At 48.7% G+C, this 17,159-nt stretch overlaps 1 protein-coding gene across 2 annotated transcripts; it reads right to left on the bottom strand.

Moving 5' to 3' along the window:
- Positions 1-6,433: 6,433 nt before the first annotated feature.
- On the bottom strand, positions 6,434-10,131 carry TRIM56 (tripartite motif containing 56). 2 transcript variants are annotated; one of them, XM_070411512.1, is made up of 3 exons: positions 10,053-10,131; positions 8,834-8,910; positions 6,434-8,738 (listed from the first exon to the last, which is right to left on the bottom strand). In XM_070411512.1, exons 2-3 carry the CDS (start codon positions 8,878-8,880, stop codon positions 6,446-6,448), a joined length of 2,340 nt encoding a protein of 779 aa, XP_070267613.1. In that variant the 5' UTR covers positions 8,881-8,910; positions 10,053-10,131; the 3' UTR covers positions 6,434-6,445. The 2 variants fall into 2 exon arrangements, with proteins under 2 accessions (XP_070267613.1, XP_070267614.1); XM_070411513.1 differs by lacking the exon at positions 8,834-8,910 and having other exon boundaries at positions 10,053-10,123.
- Positions 10,132-17,159: the final 7,028 nt, after the last annotated feature.

Raw genomic sequence — 17,159 nt, 5'->3', positions numbered from 1 at the left:
CAGTTGTGTGCCCAGCCTGTGATGTTTATAGGCCTCCCCACCCTATAGTGTGGCCTCTGCTGCCCTTATTTAAAGGCCGGCCTGATCCTGGAAGAGCAGTGAAAGCAGAGAGGCCCCTTGCTGCAGATCCCACAGCTGTGGGAAAGGAGGTGGCCCTGATGCCTCCGGGGCGGTGACTTCTTGAATGCAGAGGAGGAGAGACCCAAGTCTGTGGGAGGCTTGGCCACATGGCTAGGAAGCCCAGGCCGTGTGTGTCTGACCACAGAAGCAGACACGCCACCTTGGGGTTTGGAGCTGGGAACAGACCGTTCTCTCCACAGTCACCGCTCACATGGACCACGGTGATCTCGCCTGCACCCGGCCCCCTCAGCTGCTGAGTCATGCTCCCTGGGGTTTGCAGAGGCGCAGCTCCAAAGCAGGCTGAGTCATTAGATGATGAATTGTGGAATTCTTATTCAGGCTGTCACCACGGCAGCAGTGGGCCCTGATCCACACCTCCTGTTCCCCCACCAAGCCTCTCAAAACATTCTCCCCTCACTTGTCATTCCATCTTCATCTTGGGGGGCCCTGACAGTGAGCACAAGACAACAGTGGGATGCGTAGGGGTGTCCCTGAGCTTCCCTTCTTGTGTCTGGATTCTGGACCTATTATAGCTACAGGGGTCTGGTCTGTTAGCTCAGGAAAGAACCTCAGATCTCATTTTGTTCAACTCATCGGCAAACAAGGAAACAGGAGACACATGCTCGGGATTTAGAGCTGTTTGGAAGGTCAGCTTTGGAGTCAGAATCTAAATCTACTTCGCATGAGCAAGTCTCGCCAGGCTTCCGTGTCCTTGTCTGTCAAATAATGTTAATGTTCCTACTTTGTAGGGGTTGAGGCTGCTGGAAGTCATGGGTGAAAAGCACAGGGAGGTGGGTGCTCAATTAGATGGGAGCCTGAGGCTGTGTGAATTAGAAATGAAGACCTGAGGTCTTTCTTCTTCCTGCTCAGGATACTCAGAGGGGAGGGGCAGGAGAATGGGGGGTGGGGGGTGGGGGTGGGGAGGAAGAGGCTTTGGAGACAGATCAGAGGAGGGAGGGTGGGTTGTGCCAGCAGGCAGATATTCCTACAGCCTGATACCTCCCAGCCCTGCAGGGGCCACTATGAGCTTGCAAATGCAGCATGCTAGAAGGTATTCACGATGTTCATTTGGTTTCCCCCAAACAGAACGCCAGCAGAGATCAGTAGTGGCCACAGCTACCCTGACCCGGGCTCATCACCCAGTCATACCTCACCTGAGCGTTCATGTGTGCAGTCCCGCTGGGCCAGATCACCTGCTGGCTCCCAAGCGTTAGCCTGGAAGGTACACCTTTTCGCCTAGAGGGCCCCTCTGCTACAAGCAGGAGTGGCCCAGGACAAGGGTGGGACCACAGATGGTGACTATGCCTCCCAAGTACTGGGTTGGCATATTTGGAGCTACAACAGGGGTGGCCATGATATATTTTCCCTTTGCCATCTGGGCCTGGGTGTTAATAGTCCCCCATACCCATGAACCACCCGAGAAAAGGTTCAACATTTTAAAAAGAATTTATTCAGCAACAGGATAAAGATATAAACACAACTGAAGGAATGAGAGTTTACAGCACATTTTTCAGCCCATTTCAACTAAAAGAAATTTACTGGGCTGACGCCATAGATAACGAAGCCCCAGTTACAATTTCAACCCTCTCTCTTGGCTGATACGCCAACCAGTTCAAATGTTCTCCTGAGACAAGTCAGGCTGCCTTCTAAAACCTCCCCAAGGCTACTTCCTGATTGCCTCTTTATACAGAGGCCCTTCTCTATTTGGTCCCAAAGATTCCTCACCTGGGGATTCAGGTGAGGTCCACCCTGACCCTGCTGCACCTTATCCACTCCTGCAACCAAAGGCATCTGTGGTCCCTCAAAGATCCTTTTTTGCTTTTGTCCTGATCCATTTAACTAAACTATACTCACTAACCAGTTGGGTAGGATGGTTCTGCTACCTCTGGTCAAGTTACTAATCTTCCTAAACCTGCATCGGAACTTGGTCTTCCTCTTGCAAGGAACATTTTTGCATGCTCTCTCTGGTAGCTCTCTACTCCAGCTAGTCCAAGACTGCATTCTCCCCAAAACAGAACTCTGGACCCTTGTCCAGTCTCCCATTTAATTCATGGGATAACTCTAACTCCCAGCTGACCTGCCAAGGAGAGATGGTCAAGTCCCATGATCTTGACACCCACCTACCCAGCTCAGGTCACCGACCCAGCTCAGGTCACCAACCTCACCAATTTTCTTGGAAGATCTGCCTTCTCTCTTGGACTCTGCCCCTGTGGAATTTTATCTCTGTAGATTTATTATATAACATGGCTTTATAGACACAGTAATAATAATACTACAATGAAAGGAGAGCTATTCCCTCCCAAATTGTATTTTCTCTAGATTATCAAGAGATTAGGCCACTCTCACCATTTTGAACCTCTAGGAATCTATGGTTATCAGTCCTTCATTAGTACAGTCTGGTTCTCAGCTGGCTTTTCGGAATAGCATCGCATCTTAGCAAGCTGGCCATTGGTCCCTTCTGCTCCTATAGTCACGGTTGTGTTATAGTACATGGCATCTTCAAATAACTGCTGGAATGCAAAAGAAAAGTCTTCTCCAAAGGAAAAGAAGGTAACCGCTCTACGCAAATGTTGAGCTTTTATCTGCAATATGTGCACATAACATCCCATTCAAGCTTACACTGATGTAAGAGTATTATGTTAGTACAAGTGAGCTGAACTTTTTTCTAACCAATACCTCGGATTTGAGCTTTATGGCATACAAAATACAAATAATTCTACTTCTCACCCAGTCCTCACAACCCTGTGAGGTGGGCATGGTGGGTAGTATTATCCCCACTTAACTGATGTAGAAACGAGGTGCAGAGAGGTTAGGGAGCTAGACCAAGATATAGTTATTAAGTGGAAGAGCCAGTACTCAACCCAGGTCTCTGCTTCTTCATTCACTCTTTTAGGTGCAAAGTACTAGTATATAAAAGAGGTTTTCTGCTCCCTTTCTCTCTACCTGAATGAGTGGCATTCTCCTTTCACCAGTACATGCACCAGCTGGAGAGTTCCAAACAGGAAAAGGAATGATTGGCCAAGTTAAGTGTCATGGTCCAGTGGGGATGGGGGCATATCTTTCACAATGTTCCTGATTGCTTAAGATCTGTAGTTTAACCAAGAACTCTTTCCCTCGCTGCTGAGTGGTGCTTTCTGTGGGTTTCGTTAAGATTCCCAGGTCACAGTTAAGATGCTGGGATTTTACCTCTAAGTTGGCTTGATGCTATACTCCCCATCTATTTCATATTTTGCCAGTGTTCTGTGCCTTCCCACCCCCACCCCTTAATGAGGAAAATTTAGAGTTTCTGTCAATCTTCCAATGCCTGGCTTTCCGGGATGCTTATAGCTTCTGGAAAAGTCACGTGGCTCCTGTATGTCTGGAGCATCGGGATTTCTTCTTGTAGTCAGGTGACAATTCCTTTCTAAAGGTCTCTATTCCTGGTCTGCCTCCTGGGTGAGCCGCTTGGCTGGAGCCATTTCACCAGCCAGGTCCTCGGCATATGGTTCCTATACAGCTCTGTAGAGCTGCTGCTCCAACCTGAAGATGTGTGATCCCCAGGTTCCCCTCCACACACATAAGCAGGACACCCCAATCTCAACTCTTTTGTGACTGGGAGCTGGGCCACGCCGCCCCACTGTCCCCTCCCCAAGCATATGGTGGACTGTGTCCACAGTGTCCCCCTGCTGGAGATTTCCCATAAGCCAAGGTTTTGGACAACTTGGTTGGATAGGGCTATGTCATTTAAGGTGGCAAATCTCTGGTATCTTACCACTGTCCCATCCCCTTTCACAGCTATTAATTCATTTCACACATGTGTGACCGAGCACCAACTATGAGCCATCATTTTGTTAACTCTGCAGACAGAGCTGCAAAGACAGACCCTCCCCACCAATGCAACTCACCCTACACTAGTTGGTTCCTTAGAACCACCACTTGGTTTCCAGTTGGTCTGAATTAGTTGGCAAACTCAACAAGACCTTCCCCTGCCTTCTGAGCACTCCACAATGATCTCCCTTAAGGGATCACTGACCTTGGTAACCCTTCCCATAGAGGGCTCCTTGGTCAGTCACCAAATAGACCCCTGCTCTGACGGCCTTTCTCCCTGCCACGCCCGGCCAGCTGGTACTCTCCCCCTGACTCCTGCCCCTCTTCTATCAGAACAGTCTCATTTGTGCTAAGAGACATATCCATTCGCAAATCCAGTAGCTCTTCTTGAATATCATTTATAGAGGTGTATTTTTAAAGTAAATATTCAAGCATATGTTACTTAATGGACAAAAATAACTAAGTAGTAATGTGCATATATGAGTAACAACAGCACAAAATAACTCAGAAAGAACCCAATCTCCCAAATCACTGACTATTTACATATTTTGAACCTATTTCCACTTGGTAATGATTCAGACATGCTTTCACCTTGTTGCGATCATCATGTGATCATAATCCAAATTCTTTTTTGCCTTGTGATTACATCACACAACATATTCTTGTAAATAGTTTTCATAGTTATCATATATGAAGGCAGTAGCTCATTGTCCTAACAGACCACAATCTACTTAGCTGTCCCCCACAGCTGAGCAGTTCCAGTCAAGACTGTAATTTATAGGGTGGCCACAAATACCTCTGTGCAAATACTTTTTTTCTTTTGAATTATTTTCCCAGAATGTATTCCCCAAAGAGAGATAACTGAGTTTTACAGTCATTTTTTTTTTTTGTACTCTTGTCAAGTATTGCTAAAATTCTCTCCAGGAAGCACCATTTTATAGTGCCAGGAGTCTGTTTCTCCACGACATATTTTAAAAATGTATTTCTGACACATGAAAGCGGCTGACTTTTAAAAATGGTTTTGCTTAGTAGTCTTGGCCTGTGCACGTTTCCTCCTGGGCACACAGCCTATTTGGTCCTCTGACCAAGTAAGATATGTTGGTCACTGCATATATGCAGGATCAGCTCTTACTCGGATCAATTCTACATATGCAGTTTTCTCATCTTATTGTTTTTTTAAATCTTCGTTCTTTGCTGTACACATTTCAATTTTTATATAATTGAATTTGTTCACCTGGCCTTGAAGATTTCCCCCATCACGTCAATAAACAAGCAATACGTCCCCTCCTCCATGCTCTGCGCTTTCAATTTGGACTTGTCCTAATTCCCCTGGTTCCCTCGAACAGTCCATTGTCCATGATCCTAACATTACGATTCCCTCAGGTCATCTCTCGACAGCCCCTGGCTAAACACGTCCACCTCAGTTCCACCATTGCCATGACTTATGCAAAGAACCAGTGGTTGTGGTTCACCTTCAACTAGGTTCTTCCCTCCAAGGTCCTCCACCATCCTGCCCCCACTACAACTTCTTAGGGTTTCCAGCCATTGTCTCCCCAATCCCACAGCAGGCCTCTAGGGTTGGGTTGTTGGCCCCGGCAGCAGTGGCCTACCGAAGGACACATTCCCTCACCCCTTAGTTCAGCCAATGAAAGCCAACATTTCTCCAACAGAATTTTGCTGGAAAACTAAGAGGAAACTAAAAATAGACTCCAGGAAATGTAAAGATATAAACACAGAAGAGATCCTACATAAGTCTTGGCTCAGAGGTGGCAGGGGCACCTGGGGTCACTTCTCTCACATTCAGAACCCCGGGTATCAGACTCTGAACCTGCCAGGTTGTCTTCCAGCAGCACATTCTCTTTGTGGACTTCGAGGTAAACCCCTCTTAGTCCGGGCTGGTCCTGCACTTGGTAGCCCATGAAGCCCACCCCATACTGCACGGGGGACGCCATTATCAGAGAAGCCTGTACTCCTGCCCACGGCTGTGGGAGATGCCATGAACTGCCGTTTCGAAATCCCAGGCCTCTTCTGACCTGCCGTGTCCCTGTCCCAATCCGGGGAGAGCCAGTTCAGAGGCATGTGCCTGACACACCCTGAGACCTTGTGGGCTCGGAGGACTTCTGCCCACCTCCCCAAGACTCCCGCTGGGCTCCTCCACCACGAATTGTTTCGAAGAATGCAAATTAGGACAAGCTTACCAATCTCAGAGACTTAAACTATAACAAGAGTAGCAGAGGGGGTGGCGGTGATGGTGGGGGCAGTCACCCACAAAAAGCAAGAGGTGGTTAACTCCCAGCACCCTGCCAGTCCTTCCTCCTCTGCTTCTGAGAACTTGGGTCATGCCCCACGCCTTGGTCCCTAACTCTGCACACCCAAAACGGGGTTGGCAGTGTGGCATGTTACAGGGAAAGGTTGCCAACACCTGCCCTCTGGGAAAATGCCTCGTCCACCTCCTCCCATGATAACCCTGCCCCACTCCCTCCCCAATCCCACCCAGTTCCACCCCAGTCCCAGTCCTTTAACTGTCAGGAGAGCGGACCCGAAAGATGTGGATGGTCCCATTACTGAGGGACACGACCAAGTACCTGCCGTCCACCATGGTGGTCACCCGGGGCTTTTCCAGGCCATGATAGGCCGTCAGGAAGTCGCCTAGCAATGACCCCTTCGGGTCCAGGATCACCACCTTGTTGACCTCTCGGAGGGTCAAAAAAATATAGCCCTTCTTATCCACAGACACGGAGCCTGGCTGGCAGCCATGCAAGCCTGGTCCTCCGTACTCCCCAATCACCTGACCCAGCCCATCACAGACTACCACACTATTCTGCTGCCAATCTGACCCCACAAAATTGCCCTGGGGACTGGTGGTCAGAAACACCAGTGCCCGAAGGCCTCGGTTGGCCTTGCCCCCCGGGATGAAGCGGGTGGCCAGGCTGCCTTCCATGTTGTACACCTCCACGTGCCCCGACACACTGACAGCCACCCGGTCCCCACTCGGCATCGCAGCCACCGCATGGCTGGCCTGGGACAGGCTCAGTGCTCGGCGCCACTGCACCTCACCGTCAGGGCTTATGAGGTACAGCCGAGCCCCAGCTGAGAAGGCCACCGCACCCTGCAAGGCGGCCACGCTGCACGGGGAGCAGCCCTCGGGGACAGGTATAGCGCCTTTGTAGTCGCCATTAAGGGAGAAGCGCTTCAGAGCCCTGTTCTGCTCATCAGCCACCAGGATCTCCCGGGGGCCAAAGGGACAGAGCCCAGTGATCCGGGGAGACCGCTTGTCCCCAGGCATCCGAGTGGGAAAGCTGCAGGAAAAGATGGGCCTGGGGAGGAGGCCAGAGCCCTCCAGGTTGGGCCCGGGCGCAGGGCTGGGCTCCCGGGAAATGGACTTGAGCCTGCCTTTGAATTTCCTCTTCTTGTTGGATCTGCCGCCCCCTGCAGTCTGGACTTCTCCATCCTCTTGAGGCATCTGCGATCTGCCTTCTCTCGGGGCCTGGGCTCTGTCTGTCTTTGGGGTCTGGGCTCCATTTTCCTGGGGAGGCTGGGCTCTGTCCTCTTTTGGGGTCTGGGCTCCATCCCTACTCTGGGGCTGGGCGGCACCTTGTCTCTCCATCTTGGCTCCATCCTCTCTGGGGCTCTGGGCTTCCTCACCTCCCTGGCTCCCAGTTCCATCTTTCCCACTGTCCTTCTGGGACTGCTGATTCTCAAAGGAGAGCCACAGTAGCTGGCTGTCCTTGTCCAGGAGCCCAGGATGGAGCTCCAGCTGGGGCAGCAGACAGGGGGCTGGTCCAGGCATCCAGGGACAATCCTGCAGCTGCCGGAGCCTCTGGGCAATCGCCCCCTCCAGCGAGAGGATCTCGGCCTCGCGACCGAGGCTGAGCACCCGACGGGCAAAGGCAGCGGCAGCCCGGGCCACCTGCTCCCGGCCCTCCAGCTCTCCCAGCCTTTCCCGAGCAGCCTCCTCGGCAGCCTCCATGTGGGCCTTTAGCTGCCCCAGCACCTCCTTCTTCTGGGCCAGGAGGGCCCGGAGAAGCCCCGCAGCAGCCTCCTCCACCTGTGTCCCCACCCTGGTCGTTTGCTCCCGCAGGCGGGCTAAGGCTTCCTTTTCCACCATCCGGGCAGCCTCTAGCTCGGCCAGGTTCTTGTCCACACCTGCTAGTAACTCCTCAAGGCCTGGTCTTCGGGCACGCACAGCTTCAGCCAGGGGCAGGCAGGGGTGATCCAGGTGGGGATCCAGGCGACACTCACGGCACAGTAGCTGGGAACAGGGCTGGCACAGGAAGCGCAGGGCCTCTCCTGGGTGCTGGGGGCACTGGGCTGCCTGGCGCTCCCGGGCCTCCTCGTCATACCACCCTGCCCTGTAGCCCACCAGGTCCACCACTCGGTGGGTGTGAGTCTGTCGGGTGCAGCGGTGCCCATCGGCACAGGCCTGGCACAGGTCATCAGCACAGTCTAGGCACCGGGCTGTGGCTGGCCCCCCGGCACTGGCACCCCCCATCAGAGGGCACAGCGCACAGGCTGGCTTTCCTGCGTGCAGGTCTCCACCAGCCCGAGCCCTCACCAAATCCAGGAGCCCATTGACAAAGAAGTTGGTCTTGAAGGCGGCCACGCCGGCTGGTGGCACTGGCACGGTCTCGCGGCACTCAGGGCATCGGAGGTGGCCGCCCTCGGCCAGCTGGGCGAGGCAGTCCTGGCAATAGGTATGCAAGCAGGGCAAGGTTTTGGGTGCCCGCAGCTGCTCCAGGCAGATTTTACAGGCCAGGAAGTCGCTGCTCAGGGCCTCCAGAAGGGAGGGTGAGGATCCCTGGGACATCATGCTGCAAGCCAAGAGTCAGGATTAGCAGAGCACACCACCAGCCTGCCCTCCTGCCTCTCCCCCTATGCTCAAGCCCCACCAGGACTGGAGAATCACCTGGATGGCCAGGAATTTTCTTCTGGTCTTCTGAGTTCTCTGTCCATTTGCTCTTGAGCCAGGGAGCTGCCCTCCTCCTTGCATACATTCAGCAAATATGAAAAAAGTCAGTGCTGCTTGCATGTGTTAAGAGATATAAGAAATGACAAGACCGAGAAGAGAAACCCCTGGCCTCAGAGAGCTAACAGAGTAACGACAAGCCTGGTGGCAAGTGAGACCCAAGCCCCCTGTGAAGAGGTCCTGGGGATCCTGCTGGGGCCGAGGTGCTGGGTTGGGGGGGGACACAGCAGGAGGCCCAGGTGGGTGGAGCTGTCTTGACTCCTGGCGTTTAGGGCAGTACAAAGGGCCCCAATTTCCCCCAAGCATACACCTGTCTTCTAGACCCTGGGAGTGGCTTCATGAGGAGTGGGGGCCCCACTTCATGCCCTGACTTCCTGAAATGGGTTCTAGAGCAGGCAGCAGGGAGGCTGAGGGGAAGGGGCTGCCCTGCCCGCTCCTTCCAGCCGCTGGGCCTGGGGGTCACAGTAGCCTTTGCCTCAACTCCTAGACCAGTGATGGCGAACCTTTTGAGCTCCGCGTGTCAGCATTTTGAAAAACCCTAACTTAACTCTGGTGCCGTGTCACATATAGAAATTTTTTGATATTTGCAACCATAGTAAAACAAAGACTTATATATATATTTTAAAAGATTTATATTTTTGATATTTATTTTATATATTTAAATGCCATTTAACAAAGAAAAATCAACCAAAAAAGTGAGTTCTCGTGTCACCTCTGACACGCATGTCATAGGTTCGCCATCACTGCCCTAGAGTCCTCTTCTTTCAGTCTTTCCTGCTGCAAGAGGCCCTCTGCTCTCCTAGAAACCTCTGATGGGTCTGAGATACTTGAGGCTCATCTGGGCATCCCCCCAGCTCCCAGCAGGATGGCTGTGAAATACTGAAGGGACTTAGGGAATTTCCCCCAAACTTCCGGAAAGTGGGGGCTGGGGACAGAGCTCAGAGAGTGGGAAGGGGTCTTTCCCAGGGAAGCCTCAGACCTCTGGCCCCGTGGGGTGAAGTGGGGGTGCTCCCGCCCAGCCTCCCCTCTCCTCCTGACTTCCGGGTCCCTCTCCCCGCCTCCCCCCTCCCTTCCTCTTCCTCCCGTGCGCTCTCTCCCTTCCCCCAACTCCCTGCAGTTTAGCTCTTCCTTCAGCTCCCCTTCCCCCGCCTCTCCTTACCTGGCCTCAGCTGACCCTGGGCTCCAGCACCAGGAGTGGGGGGCCGAGGCTGCGGCAAGGTGCCTGCAAGAGAAACAAAACTGAAACTAACTGTACTTGGCAACTTCCGTCCCAGCTCCGGGACACCGACTAGCACAGCCTCAGGCCCCGCCTTCTTCCCCACCCCGCCAGGACCTCTTCCTGGGGGGCCCCACCCCCATCAGAGCTCGGGCCCCTCCTGGAGGCTCCGGGGTCTGCGGGTCAGGTGTAAGTAACCTCAGGGCTTGCCCCCAGCTGAGCGTGTTTGCTCCTCTGAGGGGAAAAGTTAGAGATCATCTGTGATTCAGACCCCAGTTCTCAGGCCGGCTTCCAGCGCTGCAGCTTATCTGCAAATCCAGCCCTGGGTGAGGCCCTGGTGGCTTACCCTTCGGCTGAGCTATGGGAGAGCCTGGGGGAACCAGATAAGGGGCCTCCATCCGAGGAGTTCAGCAAAAGCTTCCTGGAGGAGGCGTCACTTGAGATGAGTTTAGAGAGTGACCAGGGGTTTGGGGGTCGCTGGAGAAGAATACAGGGAAGAGTGTTCTGGGAAGAAGGAACAGCCAGTACGTGGGCGCAGAGGTGACCCGGGATGGTTTGTGGGAAGGGGACATGTGAGTGGAGGCAGATGAGGGTGTAGAAGGAGGCAGCATGGCCAGATCTTAAAGGGCCGTATGAACTGCATGGAGTCTTGCGTTTCATTCAAAAATCTAAAAGGAATCACTGAAGGATATTTCCCCCAACATCTTATGAAAAATTTGAAGCACAAGGAAATTGAAAGAATTGCAACAAACACTCCTATATTCACCACTTGGATTCCGCAGTTAACATTTTTACTGTAGTTGATTCATCATATACCTATTCAGGCACGCACCCCTTCATCCACAATGACAGGGTTTCAGCAGGAAACCCAACTGAGAGCGCACTCGCAGCAGCTGAGAGAACAGAGGAGAGCCTGACTACAGGGCCCAAGTGAAAAATGTCGGGGGGGGAGGGGGAGAGTCTGGGGAGCGGTCTGAGCTGACCCTGTTACCGCGCAAGGCAGAAGAAGCCATGGGACTTGTGATCAGCCCTGGGAGGGAGGTGAAGGAAGGAGGGCAGGATGCCCGTCAGGTTTTGCAGGTCTAGAGGTCAGGAGGGAGGGCTAGGCTGGTGACTTTTTCATACATCTCCCGTGTGTATCTGTGGTTTAGCCGAGGTCACTCAACAGTGTCCAAAGGGAGAAGAACAGGGCTGAGATGGCACTGTGGGGAACACAGACATTTAAGGCAAGTGGGGGAGGGGTTGGGGCTTGAAGGAGTCTGAAGTAGTTGCCAGAGGGGTAGGTGGAAATCCAAGAGATAGATCACAGGAGTCATCGCTGGAGAATGACCGGTGATGTGGAATGAGACAGACCAGAATGTCAGCCAAGATGAGGACAGAAAAATGTATTGGCGTAGGTGTGCCCTGAGTGTATGCACACACCTACGCATGCGCATGGCCTCTGAGTGTGCTTGTTGTGCACATTCAAGAATGATTTGTTAAAAGCCTACTGTGGACAGACAGTGTGCCATGCACTATGGAATATACAAAGATAAACAAGATATGCTCCCTGCCCACAGAGAGTTTGCAATCTAATAGGGGAGGTGAAATATGTACATGGTGCAATATGAGACAAGTAAGACAAATGTCATATTAAGGTGTCAAAATAATCACCACAATGGCTTCCTTTTCTTGGGTATTTAGCATGAGCTTGACACGGGGTGTTGTAAACGTGTCCTGATTTAATCCTCACAGTAACCTGGTGAGATAAGTATCATTATTGCCTTCATTTTACAGGTGAGGAAACGGAGTTAGAGAGAGAAAAAGTGATTCACTCGAGGAAGCCACATAAGTGCTATGATGATCCGAACGAAGGAGAATTTATCTGCTCCTGGAATGGTGGTGGTGGTATAGAAATCAGGAAGGCTTCCTGAAAGAGGAGACATTACAGTTACTGTCCTACCCAGCCTCCCTTAATGTTGAACAAAGCTTAAAGGGTCTACTGTGTGGCCAGGCCCCAGGATGATAGTTTCTCTAGTCTGAGAAAAGGCTCCTAAACCAAGTGATAACTCAACTACAGCTAATTGATAAGCATTACTGAAACCGGACAGTGAATGGCTCTGGGCTGCCTGTCATTACTTGAGCCAATTAAGCAGAGGCAGCATTGAATCATATATGAGTGTTTATTCCAATAATGCAAGCAGTATGGGAGAGCAGCAGGTCATCCACAAAATCTGCTCTCTCCCCCCCCCCCCACCCCCTCATAAACCAGCTGTTTATATTGGGTAGAAGAACAAAGATTACATGGGGGAGTAGGCAAAAGGGGTAAGAATGGGTATGCAAAGTGGTCAGTTTACAGGCAATGTGGGCTGGGGTTTGCCAAAGCCTCGGGGTATGCAAAGGGCTGGTGCCTCTGGTTGTTAATCTTTCCATGATAACTGGCAGCTCCCAGCTGTAGAGAATGGGCTGAATTTCCAGGTGAGCTCCCAGGTCCCCCTCCCAGCCAGGTTGGAATGTGCATTCTTTAATCAGAACAAAACAATCATGGTTAACATAGCACGATGAACATTTCTTATCATTATAGCTAGTCCCCAATATTCAATTTTTGCCCGTAACATTACCATGGTTTCATGTGCAGGGGAGAAGGAATTGGGGGGTAGGGTGGAAATAGTTGCTGGAAGCTGAGGGCACCTCAAGACGACTCTGGGGGAGGTGGTTGGTCTGAAGGTGGTTGGTCTGGTTGGAATGTGGTTGGGTGGAGAGTAGAGTCAGGAAATGGCAGTTGAGCAGGCAGAACAAACTAAAACTTCCTGTTTAGAATCCTATAAGGTCTTAAGGTCGTGGGGAGGCATTATAGGATTTGGAAAGTTTGGACTTTATTCTGCAGGTACTTGGGGGTGTTGGGAGGGTGAGCAAAGATTTTTCATCTTAATTTACATACATAATAAGGATAATTTAAAATACATTTAAAAATACACGTCATCATTGTAACAAAATATTTTTTCTGTGTATATTTCCTTTGTTCACTGTCCATATGAAATATATTTTACATAATTGTACTTATAGTATATGTTAAGTCTGATCAAATAATTGAATCCACACCCCTTCCCTTGGGAACTGACCTTTAGACCACTTCACAACCTACATTCCCTTTAGCTTAGACCACATTCCACTGGCTAAGACAACATTCCACTGGCTAAGACCATTATCTTTCCCCTCAGGACCTGCCCGGAGAATTCTCCACCCAGAAAAAGCCAATTCCTTTAAAATCTCTGACTCCCCGAGCCTGCGTGCTGGTGCCATTTTGGAGCTCAATCCATTTGGTAATCCAGGTGACCTAATACCTTTATAATTCTGTACCCTTTTGGCCTCGTGTGTTTCTTCTTCAGCAATCCTAATGTTTGGTGCCGAAACCAAATTCATGAATCCGTTTGTTTGTTTTTACACCTATTTTTACTGTGTGGAACCACTGTCTTCTACCCCTGACATATGTATTATGTGTGTGTTTTAGTTTTCTTTGCCTTGTATAGTTTTTGTTACCTCCAAGTTGTTTTTCCTCCCTCCCTCCCTCCCTTTCTCCCTTTTTAGATGGCTGTGCTTATTATTTCACATTTTTTTTGTTAATTCTCACCAGAGTGTGTGTGTATAGGGAGAGGGAGGGAGAGGTAGAAACATCAGTGATGAGAGAGAATCATTGATCAGCTGCCTTCTGCACGCCCCACACTGGGGATCGAGCCCACAACCCAGGCATGTGCCCTCGTGGGGAATCGAACTGTGACCTCCTCGTTCATAGGTCAATGCTCAACTACTGAGCCACACCAGCCAGGCGAGGATATATATATACATATATATAATTTTTGTTGTTGTTGTTAATCCTTACCCAGGGATATTTTTCCATTGATTTTTAGGGAGAGTGGAAGAGAGAGGGAAAGACAGAGAGGAACATTGATGAGAGAAACACATCACTTGGTTGCCTTCTGCACAAACCTGCAACCAAAGTACATGCCCTTGACTGGAATTAAACCCGGGACTTGGCCTCTAGGCTGATACTCTATCCACTGAGCAAACCGGCTAGAGCAAAGAAAAAAAAATTGCTCTTCAGAGAGTGGAAGAGAGGAGAGAGAGAGAGAGAAAAATGTTGATGTGAGAGAAAAAAACCAGTGGACTGGTTGCCTCCAGCACATGCTCCCATGGGGGTGAGGGGTGGGCGTGCAAACCCACAACACAGGTATATGCCCTTGACCTGGAATCAAACCCTCAACCCTTAGGTTGCCTGGGCTGACGCTCTAACTACTGAGTCACACCAGCCAGGGTTAGTTCACATTTTAAAATTAGCTTTCTGAGGTATAATTTACATATAATAAAAATCACTAATTTAAGCCTATAGTTGAATGAGTTTTGAGAAATGTTCATAGTCATGTGATTAACAACACAATCATATATAGTACAATATAAAAACAAGGAGATTGACATTGGAACAATACTATTAACTAGACTACAGATTTCATTCATATTTCACCAGTTTTTACATGCATTCACGTGTGTGTGTTCTATAATATATATAGTTCTATGCAATTTTATCACAAGTATAGATATATGTAATCACCACTATAATCAAGATACCAAATTGTCCCATCAATACCAAGACACTTCCTCCCTCCATCCCTAACCTCTCTCAGCCCCGATCTGTATTCCATCTCCATAATTTTGTCATTTCAGGAATGTTATAGAAATGGAATCATCATAAAGAATTACACATTTGGAGACGGTTACTTACTGTTCTTCAGACTCATGCACATTGTTGCATATATATCAATAGCCCATTTCTTTTTATTGCCGAGTCATATTCCATTAAATGTACCACAGTTTATCCATTCTCCCATTGGAAGACATTCAGATTGTTTCCAGTTTGGGGTTATTACAAATACTGAACATTTATATAGTTCAGTTGCTATGAACATTTATATAGTTTTTTGTATGAACCTAAGTTTTCATGTCTCTGGGATAAATGCTCAGAAGCATGATTGTTTGGTTGTATGGTTAGTGTATGTTTAGTTTTACAAAGAACTGCCAAAATATTTTTCAGAGTGGCTGTACCATTTTACCTTCCCACCAAGGATGTATGAGATCCATTTTCTCCACATCATCATCAGCATTTAGCATTGTAAGATTTTTATTTTATTTTATTTATTATTTTATTTTATTATTGACTAGAGGCCTGGTGCACAAAATTCATGCACTTGGGAGGCAGGGTCCCTCAGCCTGGCCTGTGCCCTCTCACAGTCTGAGAGCCCTTAGGGGATGTCTGACTGATGGCTTAGGCCCGCTTCCTGCTGTGGAGGTGGGAGAGGCTCCCACCACCACCGCTGCACTCACCAGCCGTGAACCTGGCTCAGGGCTTCTGGCTGAGTGGCGCTCCCCCTGTGGGAGTGCACTGACCACCAGGGAGCAGCTCCTGCATTGAGTGTCTGCCCCTTGGGGGGTCAGTGCGCGTCATAGTGAACAGTCATTCTGCTGTTTGGTCAATTTGCATATTAGCCTTTTATTATATAGGATTTCAGAGAGGAAGGGAGAGGGAGAGAGAAATAGAAACATCAATGATGAGAGAGAATCATTGATTGACTGCTTCCTGCATGCCCCACACTAGGAATCAAGCCTGCTATAGGGGCATGTGCCCTGACTGGGAATTGAACCTTGACCTCCTGGTTCATAGGTCGACACTTAACCACTGAACCATGCTGGCCGGGCATGGTTCATCAGCATTTAGCATTTAAATTTTAGTCATTCTAATAGATGTGATTCTTCATCATTAGTTGGCATTTTCCTGATGGCTAATGATGTTGAACATATTTTCACATGCTTGTCTCCCCTCCATATATCTGGTGAAGTGTCTGTTCTTTTGCCAGTTTTTTAAATTGGATATTTTAAACCAGTGTTGAGTTTTAAGAGTTCTTTATATATTCTGTATAAGTCACTTGTCAGATTTGTGATTTGCAAACATCTCCCAATCTGTACCTTATTAACAATGCTTATGGGCAAACATTTTTAATTTTTATGAATCCAATTTATCAATTTATTCTTTTATGGTTTATGTTTTGGTGTCATGTCTAAGAAATCTTTGCCCAACTCAAGGTCACAGTGATTTTCTTCTAGAAGTTTTATGACTTTAACACTGATATTTAGGTCTGTGATCCATTTTGAGTTAATTTTTGTACATATTTTGAGGTAATGTGTATTTGTTTGCATATGGGTGTCTCATTGTTCCAACCACTATTTTTTGAAAACAACACATCTTTAAAAAAAATATATGCTTTATTTATTCCAGAGAGGAAGGGAAAGGGAGAGATAGAAACATCAATGATGAGAGAGGATCATTGATTGGCTGCCTCCTGCACGCTCCCTACTGGGGATCAAGTCTGCAACCGAGGTACGTGCCCTTGACTGGAATCGAACCCAGGACCCTTCAGTCCATAGGCCGACACTCTGTCCACTGAGCCAAACCAGCTAAGACAATGCATATTTTTCTCCTTGAATTATTTTAGCATCTTTGTCAAAAAACAATTGACCATAAATGTGTTTATTTCTGGATTTCCTATTCTATTCCATTATTCTACATGTCTATCCTTACGTCAATGCCACACTGTCATGATTACGGTAACTTCACAGAAAACTTTGAAATCAGGTAGAGTTCTCAATCTTTGTTTACTCAAAACTATTTTGGCTAGTCTAGGTTCTCTGCATTTCCAAATAAAGTTTAGAATCAGAAGGGATTTTCATTGAATCTATAGATCAATTTAGAAATAATTACCATCTTAATAGTATTGAATATTTTAATTTATGAACATAATATATTTCTCTTCATTTACAAGGTGGAGCAAAAGTAGATTTATAGTTGTGAGTACATGAAGCAGAGTTTATTCTTGCATTCTTGTTTATTAATTGTATTTTACATATGAACAACTGTTAACCTATTTTTGCCCCACCCTGCCTTTGTCTCTTCTTTAAACCTCTCAGCAATGTTTTTTAGTTTTCAGGTATAGGTCTTGCACTTCTTTTGCTAAATTTGTTCCT

This window comes from Myotis yumanensis, unplaced genomic scaffold (assembly GCF_028538775.1).
Source record: "Myotis yumanensis isolate MYYU_CA2020_CCGP unplaced genomic scaffold, mMyoYum1.0.hap1 SCAF_4, whole genome shotgun sequence".
Lineage (NCBI taxonomy): Eukaryota > Metazoa > Chordata > Mammalia > Chiroptera > Vespertilionidae > Myotis > Myotis yumanensis.
This window is presented reverse-complemented; position numbering and strand designations above follow the sequence as displayed.

Excerpts from the sequence above, each read along its gene's own strand:
- TRIM56 (XM_070411512.1), bottom strand. The coding sequence starts at position 8,880 with ATGGACAGAGAACTCAGAAGACCAGAAGAAAATTCCTGGCCATCCAG. Across the intron at positions 8,739-8,833 it reads GAAAATTCCTGGCCATCCAG|CATGATGTCCCAGGGATCCT; the intron begins GTGATTCTCCAG and ends CTTGGCTTGCAG.